A 20,016-nucleotide genomic window follows, 5' to 3' on the forward strand; every position below is an offset into this window, starting at 1 on the left:
CTTGAATAGCATATATTGATTACCTCAATTAATGGATATTGGATAGCATATACTGATTACTTTAATTATATCGAACGCATACAAATCCTCCATTATAAATGCCATCTCCCAATTGTCATTAATTAGCATATACTGACTTTCCTAATTATATCTAACACATACGAATCTTTCCTTCATGCCATCTCCTTATTGTCATCACCAATTCTATTCTCAGTGATGTTTATCTTATTTTTCTTCTTTCTTACCTTTTGACACTCTCTTTTCATTCCCTTGTTAATTTTGTTAATTTTTATTTTCATTTTCATATATCCACTTATGGAGCATTTTTCTATATTTTTCTATATTTTTTTATACTTTTCTATATTCTTCTTCGTTATCCTCGATGGGTGCGCATGCGCAGCTGTTGGCGCTCATGGACTTCAGGTGGGTTGCACCGGGGAACGTCATGCGTTTCACGCTTGCGTTCCAAGCACCTAAACCGGAAGTCCGCCTTTCATATATGAGAAGCCGTACGGCACGCATGCGCCCGCTACGTCGAACATCACGTGGGTGCCCCAACGCCAAATGATTGGTAGTAATGAGTATTTAAAGGTCCCAGCTGTCACATGGTAGTCACCGCCCCCAGGAAGAAGCGTGGCGAAACGGCCGTCGGGGTGCAGCGCCAGGACCACGGGGACACTACTCTCTCCTGTAAGTTTATCACCAGATTGAGAAAGGATCTGAATTGTATTTTCCTTTTGACAGTACCTTCTGCTATGGTTAGAACCACATATGTGTATATTATATCTTGAGTTATGTGAATTGCTCAGTTTGTGTCACAATGGATAGTGGGATATCATTAGCCTATATATGGCTTTATAATCATTATAGCTGCTAGCACTAGACACTTTTTCTGTTGTTATACAACTTTGTAAGGCCCGTTTTCAGCAGATGGCACTGGACACTTTATCAATAGTTGCACTTTATGAGAAAGGAATTTGGATTTTGTGATTGATTAAATATATACTTTAAGCCCAGCAATAATATAAATTCACTGGTGTTGACTGATTCTATAGGATTGAGACCTATATATAAACCCTGGTGCTGAACATTTTTCTCCTGCTTAATTTTAAATGTAATTTCTTTTTAATGGATTAAATAAAGAAAAAAAAATTTAAAAGTAATATGAATTGTCTATACTCTACTTTCCCTCTACCTATATGTGTAGTGGGTGTTGTGTGATGTATTTCCAGGCCAGTCTGAACACGCTCCTAGCCTGTTCGTCCCGCCTTCTAGGGGCTGTATTCCTAGACCCGCTCCTGTATCTTGCTGTTGTGTCTGTTCCTGTCAGTATTCTCTCCTAGCCTTTTTCCTGTTTTGTCTCTATGTCCGTCCCTTCCCTTTTCCTGCATTGTCTGAACCTGCACCTAACTCCTACTCGCTGTTTCTGTACTTCTGTTTGAGTTTTGTGTCCACTCGCTACTTCTTTGCAAGTACCTTGTGTGTTTCAGGTTCTGCTTGTCCCTTTTCCCTTCCTCCGTTTCTTCCTGTATTTTCCAGTCTGCTCCATATGAACAGAGACCTGTCCTCTCAGCCTTGTCCACCGCACCTGCTGTTTATCTCCGCTCTTGCTCACTGCTCCAGGCGGTCTCGCCCTGCTCTGCCTTTGCTCACCGCTCCAGACGGCCTCTCTCTGCTCTGCCTTTGCTCACCGCTCCAGGCGGCCTCGCTCTGCTCTTGCTCACTGCTCCAGGCGGTCTCGCCCTGCTCTGCTCTTGCTCACCACTCCAGGCGGTCTCGCCCTGCTCTGCTCTTGCTCACCGCTCCAGGCGGTCTCGCCCTGCTCTGTCTTGCTCACCGCTCCAGGCGGTCTCGCCCTGCTCTGCTCTTGCTCGCCGCTCAGGCGGCCTCGCCCTGCTCTGCTCTTGCTCACCGCTCCGGCGGTCTCGCCCTGCTCTGCTCTTGCTCACCGCTCCGGCGGCCTCGCTCTGCTCTGCTTGTCTACCGCATCTGTGGTTCTGTTCCTGAGTCCCAGTCTGTATTGGACCTTATCCCGTCTGTGCTCCAGCCTGCTAGTGCCTCCCTGTTGGCACTCCAGCCGTGCTTGCCTGTGCCCCCTGCCTGCATACCTGTCGTGCTTACCAGTACCCGCCTGCCTGCATACCAGTCGTGCCTGCCTATACCCACCAGTCAGTGTGCCAGCCTAACCTGCCTGTTCCTGTATTCCCCGGTGTGGGTCAACAGCCGTGTCCGGGGTCTGACCTGGAGTACCACCTGGTCCCTCTGATCGGTTCCTCCCTGGTGCACAGGCATCGTTAGCCGTCGTGCGACCTTGGTCGGATCGGGCAGATACTTAGTTACGCCCCTCCAGGCACTCTCCGGTTCATGGTCCAGTGGGATCACTAAACACGCACACGCCAGTCAGTCCGGGCGTGTGCATAACACCCTCTATGACTGTCTATCATCGGAACCTTTGATCTCACTCAAGAACCTATTGACTTCTCCTCTGGATTAAACCCTGAATGTCCACTCTGGTTTGACCTCGGACTTTACTAAACATAGCAGCCGGTGCGAAGACTTCCTGCAGAAGCATGTTTTGGGCTGACAGTTTCATTGTAGCACCTCACCCAAAAGTATTTGCCAACTATGTGATCATGGGTTATTTTCTAAAACTGAGGAAATCTTGTTCTACAGATTTCATGTCTATGGCCAACTTTTATCTAACCGATATACAGTTGTTACGATGGCTGTACATATTAGATAAATGTTATTCTACCCTGGTGGGATCTGCCAACTATCAAACGTTTATGGACTGGGAGGTCTCTCAACATTTCCAGATGTCATGGTAAAGAAGGATCAGACAATCATTGAAGTCCAACATGCCCAATCCTTTGTTTTCAATAGTCCTGAGATGTCATGGTAAAGAAGGATCAGACAATCATTGAAGTCCAACATGCCCAATCCTTTGTTTTCAATAGTCCTGAGATGTTGATAGAGGGGTCTATTAGAAGCACAGTCCCCTTTTCCTCTTGTAAACATAATAAAGCATTAATGTTTTTGTAGGAGCCAGGAGTTAAAGCTATCAGATGGGTTTTCAGCCTACAACCATCTTAGCCATCCTTAGATTTGGCTCCCGGTCTATATGGACAGAGTTTCTGCTTAGACCTGACTTATGTTTATCTTATCAAGTTTCTCAATAACTTTCTCATGACGGTTGCCCTTATGGTTGTCCTTTTCAGTTTTGGCTGTGACTTTTTTGGTCATATCCAAGGAGCCAAGTGTTTTATCATTCATTAGGTTCTTAAAAGTTAGTGCCAACACCAGGTTCAACAAGGTCCATCTATCTCTTTTTTGGGGTTTGTTATTAATCAATTTCACATCTGTAAGGAACCATGGACAATCTCATGACTCGGACAGCTGAGTCTTCAGAAATACTTTGAGATTTATATTAATATCACCCTTACTCATCTTCTCTTCCTTTCATAAATGGATATATTATAGAGTATCATTTACTCAAAGACAGCAGTCACATACTCCTGAACTTACTGAATCACTGATCCTTTCCTGTCATTTTCCTTCATGCTTAGCCCTTAACTATATTAATTTGCAGTGACACGAAGCACAAGTATGGTTGCAATCTAACAATGCCTAATTCATGCCATTGCACTGGTTGTGGGAGTAGAAAAGCACCTAGGTCACACCCTACGTACTGATATTTGACCCAAGGTGCATTGAAATAGTAAACTGGTTGAGTGAGAAGCGGTGGAGGTTACATTTGGCAGAAGTGGACGGAGCAGTGAGGCTGACGCAGCTGAAGAAGTGCAGTAAGTTTACAATCTAGGGGGTAAACTTTGGGCTAGAGGGGGTTTAAGGCTTAGATTGGAGGTACACTGTTTGGGGTGTTCTTACGGAACAGCAAATTCCACCTGGTTACATTAGTTTTCTGGGCATCTATAGTGAGCAAGGCAGAAGTTATCGTGATTGACAGAAGTGTTTGCATGAATTGTATAGCTGTGTAACACATAAAAGGCTCCTATATTTTTTAAATATTTGGTTTATATAAATGAGCACTGAAATGTTATGATTGGGTCCATTGTTGTGAACGTTGGACTTTATAAGGGTTTTGGGGGCTATATTTATTTGGCCATGGCTACAAGAATTTATATGCATGAGATAACCTAATGTACATTTTTCTAAAATTACATGCAATGTCCTCATACATGGAAAATAAAACCAGCCTATAACTAAATCCTCCAAGAAAAACACTCAGGGATTTAGGCTGTGTTCAGTAATCCCATTAAAGAATACTACAGTCAGCCAGAAACAACTGTCAACAGGAAATAGTGGGTTTTCCATATTAATATACGGACATTATATTTTGTACAGGTTATATTTTTGTCTACCTCCTTGCTATTTCTGGTATGGTTGGGCGAAACAATGTCCATATTTGATTGATCTGCTTCATTGTATATTTTTAGATAGTAGCTCCACCTGCATATACTTCATATTGTGTAATAAGACATTGTTATATATGATAAACCTGATAATATATGTAAATGAGATTATATGTAAGGAACTACAAGAGAATAAACGCAAATTTTGTCTATAGGACTGGATTGTAGGCTTTCCCAAGGACCTGGAATAGGAGAGGACTTATTAGACCATTCTTCTGCTCCACAGCAATAATGCAGCCTAATAGTGGTATATTATCTGAATTTATTAGCTTGACAATAGGGGGCTTGGGTCCCTCGCACTCCAGTCTTGCAATATAGGAGAACAAGGCAACTACTTATGCAAAAAAACAAAATCCTCAAAGATCAGGGGTGTAGCTTAGTAAGGAGTGGGGCAGACAAGTGGCTATGCCTTGATCAGGATATTTAGCTACACAATTGGAGCTGTGAACCTAGTTCTACACAGATATGGAGCCCAGTTACGACCCTGTGCTTGGGACCTTTGGTTACAAATTGGGTCCTATCTCGTGCCACCGGGAATACACAGCATGCATAACTCTCTACATTCACTTCTATGGAAGTTCCAAGAAATACAGAGCAACCATTCACCTATATGGGAGTTTAAAAATTCTTGAACATGCTGGCTTGGCTTTTGGATCCTCCATATATGCTAATATGAAAGAGTCACCTTTGCGGTGTCACCTCTCCATTCTTGGTGACTGGTTCTCAAAATAGGTTCTGGCCCCATACATTCCACTTGCATCCATCAGAAATCTTTGTTTATGTTTATTATGTGTAACTATGTTCATTTTTTGGACCCATTTTGTTGATTTGACCTTCACGGACTTGTAATAAATGTCCGAGGTAGGTATAACCCTCTAAATGTAATATTTAGCAATATCAGATTCAGACCTGGCACTGACCATTGCCAAACCAATAATATTGTTAAATGAAGAAGAATTACAGTCTTACCAGATTACTAGTTACCCCCCCCACACACAAAAAAAATACATAATACCAAAATAATTCAGTATAGTCCTAAGGATAGAGGTGAAATAAAAATATCAAACACATTAATCACAAATGGTGTCAAAGAAATCAATGGCTGAGTCTTCTTTTGTCGGGGAAATTTTACTTTGCCTTTCCTCTTTGGTAAAAAAGGAGAATAATAAAATTGTAATTATTTCATGTTCTTATTGTCTAATAGGACAGCAAAAGAAAGATCCGTCTCCCCAAAACCAGTGCCCCGTCAATCCAACAAAAACAGGTGAGTGGTACTTGTCAAAGTCGTTTTTTGTTCTTGTGGCTTCCAATCTGGTTCTGGACTCCCCTCACCTTTATATTTGATAGTATATATGGTACGATACAGTATACATTGAACCCACTTATAAGTACAGTGGGGGAAATAAGTATTTGATCCCTTGCTGTTTTTGTAAGTTTGCCCACTGACAAAGACATGAATAGTCTATAATTTTAAGGGTAGGTTAATTTTAACATTGAGAGATAGAATATCCAAAAAAAAAAATAAAGAAAATCACATTGTATAAATTAGATAAATTTATTTGCATTTTGCAGTGAGAAATAAGTATTTGATCCCTCTGGCAAACAACACTTAATACTTGGTGGCAAAACCCTTGTTGGCGAGCACAGCGTTTTTTTTTGTAGTTGATGATGAGGTTTGTGCACATGTCAGGAGGAATTTTGGTCCACTCCTCTTTGCAGATCATCTCTAAATCATTAAGATTTTGAGCCTGTCGCTTGGCAACTCGGAGCTTCACCTCCCTCCATAAGTTTTCTATAGGATTAAGGTCTGGAGACTGGCTAGGCCACTCCATGACCTTACTGTGCTTCTTTTTGAGCCACTCCTTTGTTGTCTTGGCTGTATGTTGTGGGTCATTGTTTTGCTGGAAGACCCAGCCACGACCCATCTTCAATGCTCTTACTGAGGGAAGGAGATTGTTGGCCAAAATCTCGCGATACATGACCCCATCTATCTTCCCTTCAGTACGGTGCAGTCGTCATGTCCCCTTTGCAGAAAAGCACCCCCAAAGTATAATGTTTTCCCCACTATGCTTCACGGTTGGGATGATGTTCTTAGGGTTGTACTCATCGTTCTTCCTCCAAACACGGCGAGTTGAGTTAATGCCAAAGAGCTCAATTTTTGTCTCATCTGACCACAGCACCTTCCCCCAATAAGAATCATCCCTGTGTTCATTGGCAAACTGCAGACCGGCCGGCACATGTGCCTTCTGGAGCAGGGGGACCTTGCGGGCACTGCAGGATTTTAAACCTTTAAGGCGTAATGTGTTACCAATGGTTTTCTTGGTGACTGTGGTCCCAGCTGCCTTGAGATCATTAACAAGTCCCCCCTGTGTAGTTTTAGGCTGATCTCTCACCTTCCTCATGATGAAGGATACCCCACGAGGTGAGATTTTGCATGGTGCCCCAGATTGATGTCAATTGACAGTCATTTTGTATTTCTTCCATTTTCTTACTATTGCACCAACAGTTGTGTCCTTTTCACCCAGCATCTTACTTATGGTTTTCTAGCCCATTCCAGCTTTGTGCAGGTCTATGATCTTGTCCCTGACATCTTTAGAAAGCTCTTTGGTCTTGCCCATGTGGTAGAGGTTAGAGTCTGACTGATTAATGGAGTCTGTGGACAAGAGTCTTTTATACAGGTGACTATGTCAGACAGCTGTCTTTAATGCAGGTAACAAGTTGATTAGGAGCGTCTAACTGATCTGTAGGAGCCAGAACTCGTAGTGGTTTGTAGGGGATCAAATACTTATTTCTCACTGCAAAATGCAAAAAAATGTATCTAATTTATACAATGTGATTTTTTTGATTTTGTTTGGGATATTCTATCTCTCAATGGTAAAATTAACCTACCCTTAAAATTATAGACTGTTCATGTCTTTGTCAGTGAGTAAATTTACAAAAACAGCAAGGGATCAAATACTTATTTCCCCCACTGTAAAAGTACATTTTCTATGCTAATCCACTGCTAGGATAATCACTAAAGTAACAATAGACCTAAAAATGAATGATAACAGTAAAAAAAACAGATCATTCTGCCTTCATGTGGTTGGCCTGTAGAATTTTCTGCATGTCCCTGAAACAGTTTTGCAGAAATTCTTCATTGAATATATGGGTTAGTCTTGATAAGAGGAGTTAGGACTTAACCAAGGGGATGAGGTTCCCATTCTTTTTATCCTAAATGGGATTGGGCAGAGTAGGGAGAGGCTCCTGCTGCAGGCAGTTGTCTGACAGCCAGACTCGGGACATCCACAGGCTGAGTAGTCATGTGTATGGGGAATCGGGAGGAATAGCTAAGCTAAGCATTCAACCAACTGCAATTGAAGGTTATATGAGCTCCTTTTTCGTCTTTTCATCAGTACAGAATACACTAGTGACTTGGTATAATTGGTGACTCCTAAAAATACATAATGTTAAGACAGTTTTGTGTGTTTCACTTTCTGTTGTCAGTGAGAAGTCTGCAGGGGAACCTCCGCTCATTGTTATCTCCCCAGAGCTGAACAGTAACAGGTATGTGACAGGCGAATTTTTACTACATTTATTTATTGTAGGATGCAATGAAAATATTAAAAAAAAATTAAAGCAACCTGTTATTCTGATGTAAATTCGTCATGGCCTAAAATTTAAAAATAATGTTCCAAAGTATTTGGTCTCATAACAAATGTCCAAAGGGCTATTTCTACAGTCTAAGGAAAGTGGAACATTCACAAGATTGATAGAAATATGATAAAAAAACATAACATGGAAATATTTTAGCATATTGTACCCCAACCTGAGGGTTTCCAAACATTGTAATTTGAAAAAACCTTATAATAGAAACATGGAATTTCCAAAATTGTAAAAAATAGTCATTAAATGGTTTCTTCTCTATGACATTTCTATTAAGCTTGCTGGTCTCTGAACTAGGAATTCCATTGATTCCCCCAAAATAAAAAGGTCCAAATTCAAAGTACAGGACTGCACACCTTCATACTTAATTGATATATGTAATCGCAGCTTCCCATATTCCTGATTGGGGCCATGGTCATTAGTATAAATAGAACTTATGGAATGTGACACAATACTGCAAGCGACCTTTTTAGCTAAATAATTCAATGACTCTTTTAAATCCATTTCATTTTCAATTGAATCATTAATGCATATTTTCATTTCCAGAAGCAATCAGCCTTCAAAGCCTGGTTTTATCACTACTGTGGATGAGACAAAAGTTAGTGAGACCAGATACCGAGTTCCTGAGAGTCTTGATGAGCCAGAATCTTATATCAGCAATAATCAGTAAGAAGTTACCACAATGTTATAATTGAGCTGTAATGATTAGGTTTTTTTATGTCCTTTTTATTACATTATAACACTTTCATCATTTTAAAAATGGTTTTGTTGTTGTTTTGGTATTATTCAATCATAATTACTTTGGGTACCGCGATGGGGTCTGTCCTATTTCCTCTCTCTGGATTGTAAAATGCTATCAGTCTCAATAGCCATTTAATTGTTATATAAGTAATATAATTTTAGAAGGCAGCCTAAATTATCATACTAATCACCTAATGTGCTGAAGCATTGTAATTTGTACAGAAGCAGGTGAAATGAGCTAACCAATTGCGGGACCCCAGATAAGTAAAATCTGGATGACAACGATAAGAAATTAACCCAAACCTATAACTTATATCTGTAAGTACGGTACTCTCTTACTATATTTTTCCTTTTATATTTAAATATATATGATTTACTTGTCAACAGAGCTTCTTCCGGAAACAGAAGAGTGACCTTTACAACTCCTGAGACAGAATCTGAGCGCCCTCGAACTCCGGAGCAGAGAAGTAACTCTCCAAGGTTATTACCACCACATTAAGTATTATTATCTACCTAATTACTTTATGAATATGTATGTATGTATGATCACTTATTGTACTATGGCATCACACATGACTAGCTGTAGACAACACGTTATTCCATAATCTGTTAATTTTCTGAGAGGAACCACATCCTACTTATTGATGTTGCTGCGGTGAATAATCACAGGGTAATTACTCAGATATCAGTGCAGCAAGTAACTTCCACCAAAAAAAAAAAAATATATATATATATATACACATATATATATATATATATATATACACATATCAAAAAAATAAAGGGAACACTTAAACAACAGAATATAACTCCAACTAAATCAAACTTCTGTGAAATCAAACTGTCCACTTAGGAAGCAACACTGATTGACAATCAATTTCACATGCTGTTGTGCAAATGAAATAGACAATGAGGGAAATTATTGGCAATTATCAAGACACCCTCAATAAAGGAGTGGTTCTGCAGGTGGAGACCACAGACCACATCTCAGTACCAATGCTTTCTGGCTGATGTTTTGGTCACTTTTGAATGTTGGTTGTGCTTTCACACTCATGGTAGCATGAGACGGACTCTACAACGCACAGAAGTTGCTCAGGTAGTGCAGCTCATCCAGGATGGCACATCAATGTGAGCTGTGGCAAGAAGGTTTGCTGTGTCTGTCAGCACAGTGTCCAGAGGCTGGAGGCGCTACCAGGAGACAGGCCAGTACACCAGGAGACGTGGAGGGGGCCGTAGGAGGGCAACAACCCAGCAGCAGGACCGCTACCTCCGCCTTTGTGCAAGGAGGAGCAGGAGGAGCACTGCCAGAGCCCTGCAAAATGACCTCCGGCAGGCCACAGATGTGCATGTGTCTGCACAAATGGTTAGAAACCGGCTCCATGAGGGTGGTATGAGGGCCCGACGTTCACAGATGGGGGTTGTGCTTACAGCCCAACACCGTGCAGGACGCTTGGCATTTGCCACAGAACACCAGGATTGGCAAAGTCACCACTGGCGCCCTGTGCTCTTCACAGATGAAAGCAGGTTCACACTGAGCACATGTGACAGACGTGACAGAGTCTGAAGACGCCGTGGAGAGCGATCTGCTGCCTGCAACATCTTCCACATGACCCGTTTGGTTGTGAGTCAGTAATGATGTGAGGTGGAATTTTTTTTGGAGGGCCGCACAGCCCTCCATGTGCTCGCCAGAGGTAGCCTGACTGCCATTAGGTACCGAGATAAGATCCTCAGACCCCTTCTGAGACCAATTGCTGGTGCGGTTGGCCCTGGGTTCCTCCTAATGCAGGACAACGCCAGACCTCATGGGGCTGGAGTGTGTCAGCAGCTCCTGCAAGATGAAGGCATTGAAGCGAATGCTTTAGTTCTGGTCTGGGAGGAGACCCCACAGGAGACCATCTGCAACCTCATCAGGAGCATGCCCAGGCATTATAGGGAGGTCATACAGGCACGTGGAGGCCACACACAATAATAAGCCTCATTTTGACTTGTTTTAAGGACATTAAATCAAAGTTGGATCAGCCTGTAGTGTGTTTTTCCACTTTAATTTTGGGGGTGACTTCAAATCCAGGCCTCCATTGGTTAATAAATTTGATTTCCATTGATGATTTTTGTGTGATTTTGTTGTCAGCACATTCAACTTTGTACAGAACAAAGTATTCAATGAGAATATTTCATTCATTCAGATCTAGGATGTGTTATTTGAGTGTTCCCTTTATTTTTTTGAGCAGTGTATATATACATACACACATACATACAGTACATGTGCAATATCCTTATATATTATCAAGGAACTTTTGTAAGCTTAATATGAAGTTACAGTATGAAGCAATGATGTACTTTTCTCTTCTGCTCAGAATAAAAGAGTAGACTTTAACACTTACTAGGGGCCAGTGACAAGACCAGTTGACCATTGTAATTAATGGATGACCCTGATGAGTTTTTTTTTATATCTTAGACCTATTGCACGTCCCCGTGAAACCACCAACACCACAGTCACCACAGAGTCCAGATACAGAGTTCCAGAGACTCTTGAAGACACAATGCTAGAAGCAGGTCCATCCAGGTAATTGACATCTTCTGTTCATTTCTCGGAAATGTTTACTACAGCCCTATGGTCATCCTTTTGGTTTATATTCAAACGTTATGAAGGGTACAATTTCTCCTTGTCTATTAAGAAAAACGCAAAGAAAGTCCAATCCCTTAGAGTCTTGAAACATAACTTAGACCACAGATACCCAACTGTTCAGGAGTTGGTTGTCCTCGTCAGTACAGAGTAGGGATCCGTTTGGCTGTATGTGCTACCACAGAGTTACAGGTATGTCCTCGTACTTGTACGTTTACTTTCTGATCTCAGGATTTTAGATGAGCCTAAAACTTTCACTAGATGAGACACCAGTGACGTTGAAGTATTGATGGATGAAATAGTTGCATGTTTTTCTGGTGTCGATGAGATCTGCTTGCCTTCACTGCATAACTCCATTGTCATACATGAATAGCTTTTCTATTACCAGTTCATCGTTGGAATTGTATTAAACTAAAGCACTCATATGAGTCATCATTATACGGTTCATGGAAGGGTCCCAATGCTAAATTGAAATTTAACAACCGTATAGTTGCCGCCCTCAATTATATTTATTAAGGCTGAAGTTTACTTAGGGAGAGTATATACTGTATACAAGAATGCAGAGAGTCATAAAACTCATAGCACAGGAGCGTCATCCCTCTTCTATGCGGTCATCCATGTCCGTGCTCCAAGTCGTGCTTTTAGTCCTTTTACTGCTTGAGACAAGTGAAATGGCACTCCTTCCTTCCCCCAAAATTTTCAAGTAGGAAAGTCAAAGGGTGTATACAGCCCAAACAGGCCCATCCTCTTCTGATTGATTTTCCTACTGGTCATAATGACTACAGTCAATAAGTCTGACCGATCAGCGCCGCCTTCTCCTGCTTGACTAATGGCTCCTTTGCCTGAGGTCACACAGAGATTGTCAGTCAAGTAGGAGGTGGAGGTGGCGCTTGCAGGGAATAGAGCTGGAGTGACAGAGGCTTCAGATCTACATGTAGCTCATCAACCTCATTTGCATATCACTTCAAACGCTGATTTCTCAGTAAGGGAGGAACTGAGAAATCAGTTCATGAGCAGACCACAACCAGGAGCAGACCCCCAGTGACCATGTAAAGGTATTACTGGACTTGTCTTTTAATGGGCTACATTCACATATTGTTTGGGTAGGGAAATCCTGCTGACAGTTTCCCTCTAACAAGTACAATTCTGCTGCATTGGAGATAGCGGAGTGCTGTCCTGGGGGCCGCTGACCAGTGGAGGGTCCCAGCAGACCATCAGTGATAGACATTTATCAGCTACGTTGTGGTGAGCATTTGGCACTAGGTGTTCGTACAGATTATAGATGATCACTTAGGACCCCAGCAGTGAGACCATCTGTGATTGTCCTAGTGGAGAAACCCATTAATAAATTTTTGTGCACGCTTAGAAGCTCTGACAACTTTACTCCATGGACCCACGATCATCAGAGAAAGGTCAGGTTTTCCGTCTAACCTAGAAAAATTCCTCTGTAACATTTTAACGAAGGGAGAGGTCTGACCCAAAGATAAGTGCCTGAAGGGAGGTAACTGGTCCCGAGGCAGAAGATTTGACATTTCTAGCTGTGTGTGGCTCCCAGTTTGCTCTTCTATGTGGGTTTTCAGCATTCCCAACATGCTTCAGGTCGGTGCAGTCCACTGTTTTTTGAAGGAGGCGGCTGCATCGGAGAACTGGTTCTACCAGCGCTGTCCACTACACGATATCTGGATGATTAATCACCCTGAGACTAGCGCTATGTGCACATTCAGCTGTATATAACAGTCATGTAAATTCTTTCTGCTGTAATAAAGGTGATGCTGCTTAGATCCTATTGTTTACCCAGCAGTAACGTATAGTAACCTATAGGCCTCCTCCTCCTTTTATTATATAAAGTATGTTATATCCAGGTTAATGTGCATGTGAGCCCTGCTACTAATACAAAAGAACTGTAACACACACGTAATAGCAGCTTCTATGGATCTAGTAAATTCTTTCCATTCCTGAATCCAGATTATTCATAAAGAAGATCCTTATTAAAACCAAGCTGTGCAAAAAAAAAAAAAGAAATTCAGGTCTGATTGCATTTTCAGGTCTTTAGTGTAAACTTTAGTCATCGTATAATAAGAATGCCGTAATTTTCTAATATACTTTGTATGTTAGTCAGGACCCTCCATGCAGTGTGGGTGCCGGCTGTGTCCTACAGTTGGCGGCTGTGTCTAAGACTGGGTTCACACAAGCGTATTTCCAGGACTGAATACGGACAGCAATGCCTGGTCAGATGTGTCTGAGGATATAAGCTTGAGTTGTGGGAACTGCAATCAGTCTGGGCCATGAAATACACTCATGTGAACCCGGCGTAATTGCTGCAATTTTGACCTCCGAGATGCCTCTATCAATTGTGACAGCGGCATTTAAAGGAAACCTGTCATCAGGATTTTGCTCACTAAACTACAGGCAGTGTCAGGTTGGGGCTGCTGCACTGATTAAAATGATACTTGGGTTGAAGAAATCCATCTTGTGGTTCTTGTTTAATCTATGTTTGCAGTTTTGAGTTAATGTGATGCTCATGCTCTGGGGCGGGATTGTGGGAGGGACTTTTTTTTAGGTTCTCTGCCCTGATCGTCATCATTCTGGGCTTAAATGACAGGTCACTGAATCTTCAGTCTTCGTCATTTGCCGATAGATGCTACTGCGCATGCACCGCCGGTGACAGGTTTCCTTTAAGAGGTTGGAAACAAGAGAAAGTGTCTCTTCCGACCCCCAATGACCCTTATTCCCCCATGATATGATTGTGTGGTGTTGATGGTCCTGTTATGGCAATCAGGGGACCTTCGGAAGACTCTGTGTCTGAAATGTTTGTAGACCTGCATAGGAGCTAGGTAATTTTACAATGTACTGCACTGTTACGGTAATGCTATGCAGGAGCAGACAAGAGGTCCCCTGCGCAAGAACAGTACATGGGCCCTTTACAGTCCAATAGCTCATCATAATGGAAAATGTCTCCTGCTTTGGAGGTGGAAATGGACCCCCTGACCTCTTGGGCTCCTGTGCGGCTCCCCAGGTTGCACCAATGGCATGTCAGCCCCTAATGCTATGTATTGTACAAGTGATCCCTGGTTCAAGTCGACAGGAGAACAAATGTAAATAAAAATGAAAGATATTTAAAATAATATATAAAAAATATAAAATTTCATATCACCCCTCTTTTCCTTGAGGTCTAGCTGCGTGATTAGCTATCCAAACTAATGAAATATTATAATATTTATCCCATATGGTGATTGCCAAAACTGAAAAAAATAAAATCTAAATGGCAGAATCCCTGCTTCTGTGGTCATTTTGTCTCCTAAAAAAAATGGACTAAGAAGATATCAGAAAGTTATACAGACGAATAAATGGTGATGATAAAAACTACAGCTGGTGACACACACAAAAAAGCCCATATACAACTCTATTTAATGAAATCTTCCAGAGGAGCATGGCCTATAAGTCTCCTTACGCCTGCTTGACACTCTCAACAAGGAGAGATGTTACTCCTTAGACCCCATCAGGGGCCTCTCATCCAGCCAAATCACACCACCTGTTTTGCACCAATGAAGGGCAAACATCCCGAAACACGTGTCTGCAAATAGTGTCTGGTTTGGCTTTTATCTGATACATTGTAACAAATGAAGTCAGACCAAATGTTTGCTACCGGTTTGTTTCATTCAGAGAGGATTGCCTTACTGGTTTACAATGGGCTGGGGCTCCACAGTGACTGTGGGACACATGGCAGTCACAGCAATGACTCAAAACTTGGAAAAAGTTGTGTTTGACTCCTAAGTCCCAACATTTACAAGAATTCCGATCCAAAGCCTAAAAGTTATTTAAAGACATGAAATCACTTTTATGTCTCATAGAAGTACATACATACATCACATGTCTATCGTAATAAATACTTTCATTCCTTAGGAAAAAAAAACTGAAAATAATTCTGGAGCATTAACTTTGAGTTGCGTCATTATTATATTTACAAATAAATTAGCATTCGGGTGTTACCATTTCTTTTGCCAAAGAGTCACAGTCTGACACCGACATCACTAATTGGACAGTGTGAGTGTATCTAGGGACACGCCTCCAAAATGGTAACACCCAGTTGTCAATTTATTCATAAATTTCTAGCATGAACAACAGAGGAACAGTGCAACACAAAGGGAGAGCTGATCCTGAACTGTTATATTAAGAATACAATTATTTATTAGAATAAAAATTAAGGAACTTTTTTAGGTTGATGACAAAGTAAAATAATAAAAACAAAAAAACCCCAAGGCATTACTATTTATGTCCACAAGAGAATTATTTTTCCTGGGCTGAGCTATTTGATACTGCAGACATATAACCAGATCACCTGGCATCACTATGGACAGATGTCACCCGTGGTGCATTACTTCTACGGGACCGTTGGGTATTACCGATAGGGTCTATTAGGATTGGGTCACAATCTGCAATGAATGATATTAGGAAATGATTTGATTCTTCTTTTCCTTATTATTTTTTAGTTATTGAGGCATTTACCCTATGGTGCTTTTCTCACGGGTGGTTTAGTAATCTTCTTCACAGTAGTTTTTGTAAGTCAGCCCAGGGGTTAACATACAGCGGTCGGCGTGCTCAGTCTACCAGGGCTGCCCAGCTTTCTCCAGCTTGTCAGCAGTGATTAGGGATATGCCCATTTAATACTTTTTCATTGTCTGTCGCGCTCTTTTACCTTGTGTGACCTCGATCACATCTCATGAATACAGAGAAAAACGTCAAACGTTTGCATGACATTACTGCCTCCTCTCATCACTGTCTCCACGTAAAAGCTGCAATTATTGGAGGCGACGTGGTGGTATACGGATCTCACTAGACAATGCGCGATCTGCTTGGGAGATACACACAGGACTAAATATTTTTGAAAAATCTTAGTTGCTGTCAATTCAATTAACTTTGCATAAATCAATCGTACAAAAAAATAAAACTTTGTAATATATCTTATCGGTGAAACTGCTTCTTTCTACATTTATGAGCCACTCCTTCCTTTCCCCTTGCTTCTCGAATTCATCATTTACTCCGAGAAAAAAAAATTCAAACATGACTTGGTCAATCCAAGAAGGACTGCCACATTACTGAGGGTTTAGGTTACACATACTATTATTTAGAGAGGGGGAGTGAAGAGCACTCAGCGCAGCTTCAAGCAGCTGTTGTACCTAATTACAGTGCGGGATTCACAGCAACACAGCTCAATACCTCTTTTATAATGTCCTCCATGCCTCTGCTGCTTCTGTATTTATGCAACAGATGAATTCAGAGCAGAAATCTCTCTCCACTCACTAGATCAGAGGGAGCTGAAAATGAGAGATAGAGCTAAATTACTGAAAAATGCAGGATACAACTCATATAATGACTAGAATTGGTTTTATCACCCATGGACTCATTTATGACAGCTTATTCTGAAAAGGTGTCTGATATGCTGTTATGAGGAGCATGAGATGTGTATTTACAGGTCAAGGTAAGGGAAACCTTTTTGGGGAGTTTTAAGGAGTACAGTCATGGCCAAAAGTTTTGAGAATGACGCCAAAATTATATTTTCACATGATCTGCTGGCCTCTGGTTTTTATTAGTGTTTGTCTGATGTTTATATCACATACAGAAATATAATTGCAATCATATTATGAGTACCAATAGGTTATATTGACAGTTAGAATGAGTTAATGCAGCAAGTCAATATTTGCAGTGTTGCCCCTTCTTCTTCAAGACCTCTGTAATTCTCCCTGGCATGCTCTCAATCAACTTTTGGACCAAATCCTGACTGATAGCAGTCCATTCTTGCATAATCAATGCTTGCATTTTGCCAGAATTTGTTGGTTTTTGTTTGTCCACCCGTCTCTTGATGATTGACCACAAGTTCTCAATGGGATTAAGATCTGGGGAGTTTCCAGGCCATGGACCCAAAATCTCTATGTTTTGTTCCATGAGCCATTTAGTTATCACCTTTGCTTTATGGCAAGGTGCTCCATCATGCTGGAAAAGGCATTGTTGGGCACCAAACTGCTCTTGGACGGTTGGGAGAAGTTGCTCTTGGAGGACATTCTGGTACCATTCTTTATTCATGGCTGTGTTTTTAGGCAAGACTGTGAGTGAGCCGATTCCCTTGGCTGAGAAGCAACCCCACACATGAATGGTTTCAGGATGCTTTACAGTTGGCATGAGACAAGACTGGTGGTAGCGCTCACCTCTTCTTCTCCGAATAAGCTGTTTTCCAGATGTCCCAAACAATCGAAAAGGGGATTCATCAGAGAAAATGACTTTGCCCCAGTCCTCAGCAGTCCACTCCCTGTACCTTTTGCAGAATATCAGTCGGTCCCTGAAGTTTTTTCTGGAGAGAAGTGGCTTCTTTGCTGCCCTCCTTGAAACCAGCCCTTGCTCAAAGAGTCTCCGCCTCACAGTGCGTGCAGAAGCACTCACAACAGCCTGCTGCCATTCCTGAGCAAGCTTGGCACTGCTGGTAGTCCGACCCCGCAGCTGAAACAGTTTTAAGATACGGTCCTGGCGCTTGCTGGTCTTTCTTGGGCGCCCTGGAGCCTTTTTGACAACAATGGAAGCTCTCTCCTTGAAGTTCTTGATGATGCGATAGATTGTTGACTGAGGTGCAATCTTTGTAGCTGCGATACTCTTCCCTGTTAGGCCATTTTTGTGCAGTGCAATGATGGCTGCACGTGTTTCTTTAGAGATAACCATGGTTAACTGAAAAGAAACAATGATACCAAGAACCAGCCTCCTTTTAAAGTGTCCAGTGATGTCATTCTTACTTAATCATGACTGATTGATCGCCAGCCCTGTCCTCATCAACACCCACACCTGTGTTAATGGATCAATCACTAAAACGATGTTAGCTGCTCCTTTTAAGGCAGGACTGCAATGATGTTGAAATGTGTTTTGGGGGTTAAAGTTCATTTTCTGGGCAAATATTGACTTTGCAAGTACAGTAATTGCTGTTAAGCTGATCACTCTTTGACATTCAGGAGTATATGCAAATTGCCATTACAAAAAAGGAAGCAGTAAACTTTGGAAAAATTACTATTTGTCTCATTCTCAATACTTTTGGCCATGACTGTAGATGCACTTTTACAAAAGTTTTGACATGTTGTCATGTGTCTGGATTCAAATCCTTGATCCTGTGTTCTGTGGTCGGCATATCTTCCTGCTGAGCCACAGCACATACACCTTTTCTTTGGGTGTTTTAGTTCTTTTATCTTTGTTTCTGTTGGATTTGGGTAACAGGTGTTTTTCATTTTCTCTGTTTGTCTGCCCTATCACCTTTTGAGTGCAGCTTTATATACCTTCTCCTGCTGGCGATAATCTTTGTTGGATTCATTCACTTTGCTGTAATTTATGTTGGTTACAGTTTGCTTCGTGTGTGAGTCCTTTATTCCTTAGTGAACTGCTGCTCTAGCAATTCTAGGAGCTGTAAGGAAATTCAGGGTAAGCCGACATCAAGTTGGGGTGCCATTGCGTTCAGGGGTGGATTAAGAGTAGCAAGGGCCCCGGGCAGTTTAGAAGGCGCGGCCCCCCCCCCACACCTGATTTATCACGTGACATGTCACATGATCCCCTGTGATAGATCATGTGATAGTTCAGGGGAAATTAATTTGGCACAATATTAATTGTGCTGCCTCATCTGAGAGCAGCAGAATATTGGGGCAGATACCCTGATTCCAGCGATGTGTCACTTTTTCAGCTGCTTGTTGTCATTTTGAGAAAATCACCGTTTCATCTGCTGCAGATCTAGCAGCTCTCTGAATGCTGCGCTCTGTATAGCCCCACCCACACCACTGATTGGCAGCTTTCTGCCCATGCTCAGTGTACACAGAAATCTACTGATCAGTGATGGGGGTGGGGTCCTACAGAACTTACTAGTCATCTAGTAATAATTACCTTCTGACAAATCAATGATTTTATCAAAACAACACTAAGCAGCCCAGTAAGTGACACATTACTGGAATCAGTGCCTCTAACCCTACATTATGCTGCTCTCAGATTAGGTGGCAAAAACCTGATGACTGATTCCCTTTAAAGGAGCTGTAAACACAAAAATGTTTGTATTAAAAAAAAATACAAGCCATTTGTGAAATTAACTTTTTTTCATTGTTAATTCACATTACATTGTATCTTCAACAGTTTTGTCAGCAGGTCTTATTACAGACTCTGAATAGGGCAGCTCTCTCCCTCTCCCTCAGCAGAAAGTCACAGCATGGTTAAAAAATGGGATCTTTTATGATTTTCTCATAATAAATAAAAAAGGACATGCAAGTCCTCCAAACTATTTTCCATTTCTCTATAGGGGTGGTCCTAAATCTTTCTTGTTCTTTAGTTGATCACATGTCAAAAAGGCAAAGCATTTACTATGAACTCGCCTAAAAAAATATACACTGGGAGAGTAATATCATCATCTGCATGTAAATATTCCTTGACTCTAAGGGCTCGCTCACACTGTCGTATAACAAGGCCGAATGCTATGTGATGTTTTATCGGATAGGACTCGGCCCTATGTTATACTATGGGACAGTGCAGATCTGCGATTATCGGCATGAGAAAATAATCTCA

General features: G+C 41.6%; 1 protein-coding gene across 6 annotated transcripts in view; it reads left to right on the top strand.

Annotated features, from left to right (window-relative positions):
- The window catches only part of ZNF185 (zinc finger protein 185 with LIM domain), a 162,721-nt gene that overhangs the window by 116,835 nt on the left and 25,870 nt on the right, over positions 1 to 20,016 (top strand). For all 6 annotated transcript variants that reach the window (XM_073641374.1, XM_073641376.1, XM_073641377.1 and 3 more), the window contains 5 exons: positions 5,638 to 5,697; positions 7,920 to 7,979; positions 8,625 to 8,744; positions 9,207 to 9,299; positions 11,275 to 11,382. In XM_073641374.1, coding sequence (XP_073497475.1) covers positions 5,638 to 5,697; positions 7,920 to 7,979; positions 8,625 to 8,744; positions 9,207 to 9,299; positions 11,275 to 11,382 — 441 coding nt within the window. The remainder of the gene's footprint in view (positions 1 to 5,637; positions 5,698 to 7,919; positions 7,980 to 8,624; positions 8,745 to 9,206; positions 9,300 to 11,274; positions 11,383 to 20,016) is intronic.

The sequence above is a fragment of the Phyllobates terribilis genome, unplaced genomic scaffold, assembly GCF_046119375.1.
Source record: "Phyllobates terribilis strain yellow unplaced genomic scaffold, ASM4611937v1 Scaffold_7__3_contigs__length_470593459, whole genome shotgun sequence".
NCBI classification, from domain to species: Eukaryota; Metazoa; Chordata; class Amphibia; order Anura; family Dendrobatidae; genus Phyllobates; species Phyllobates terribilis.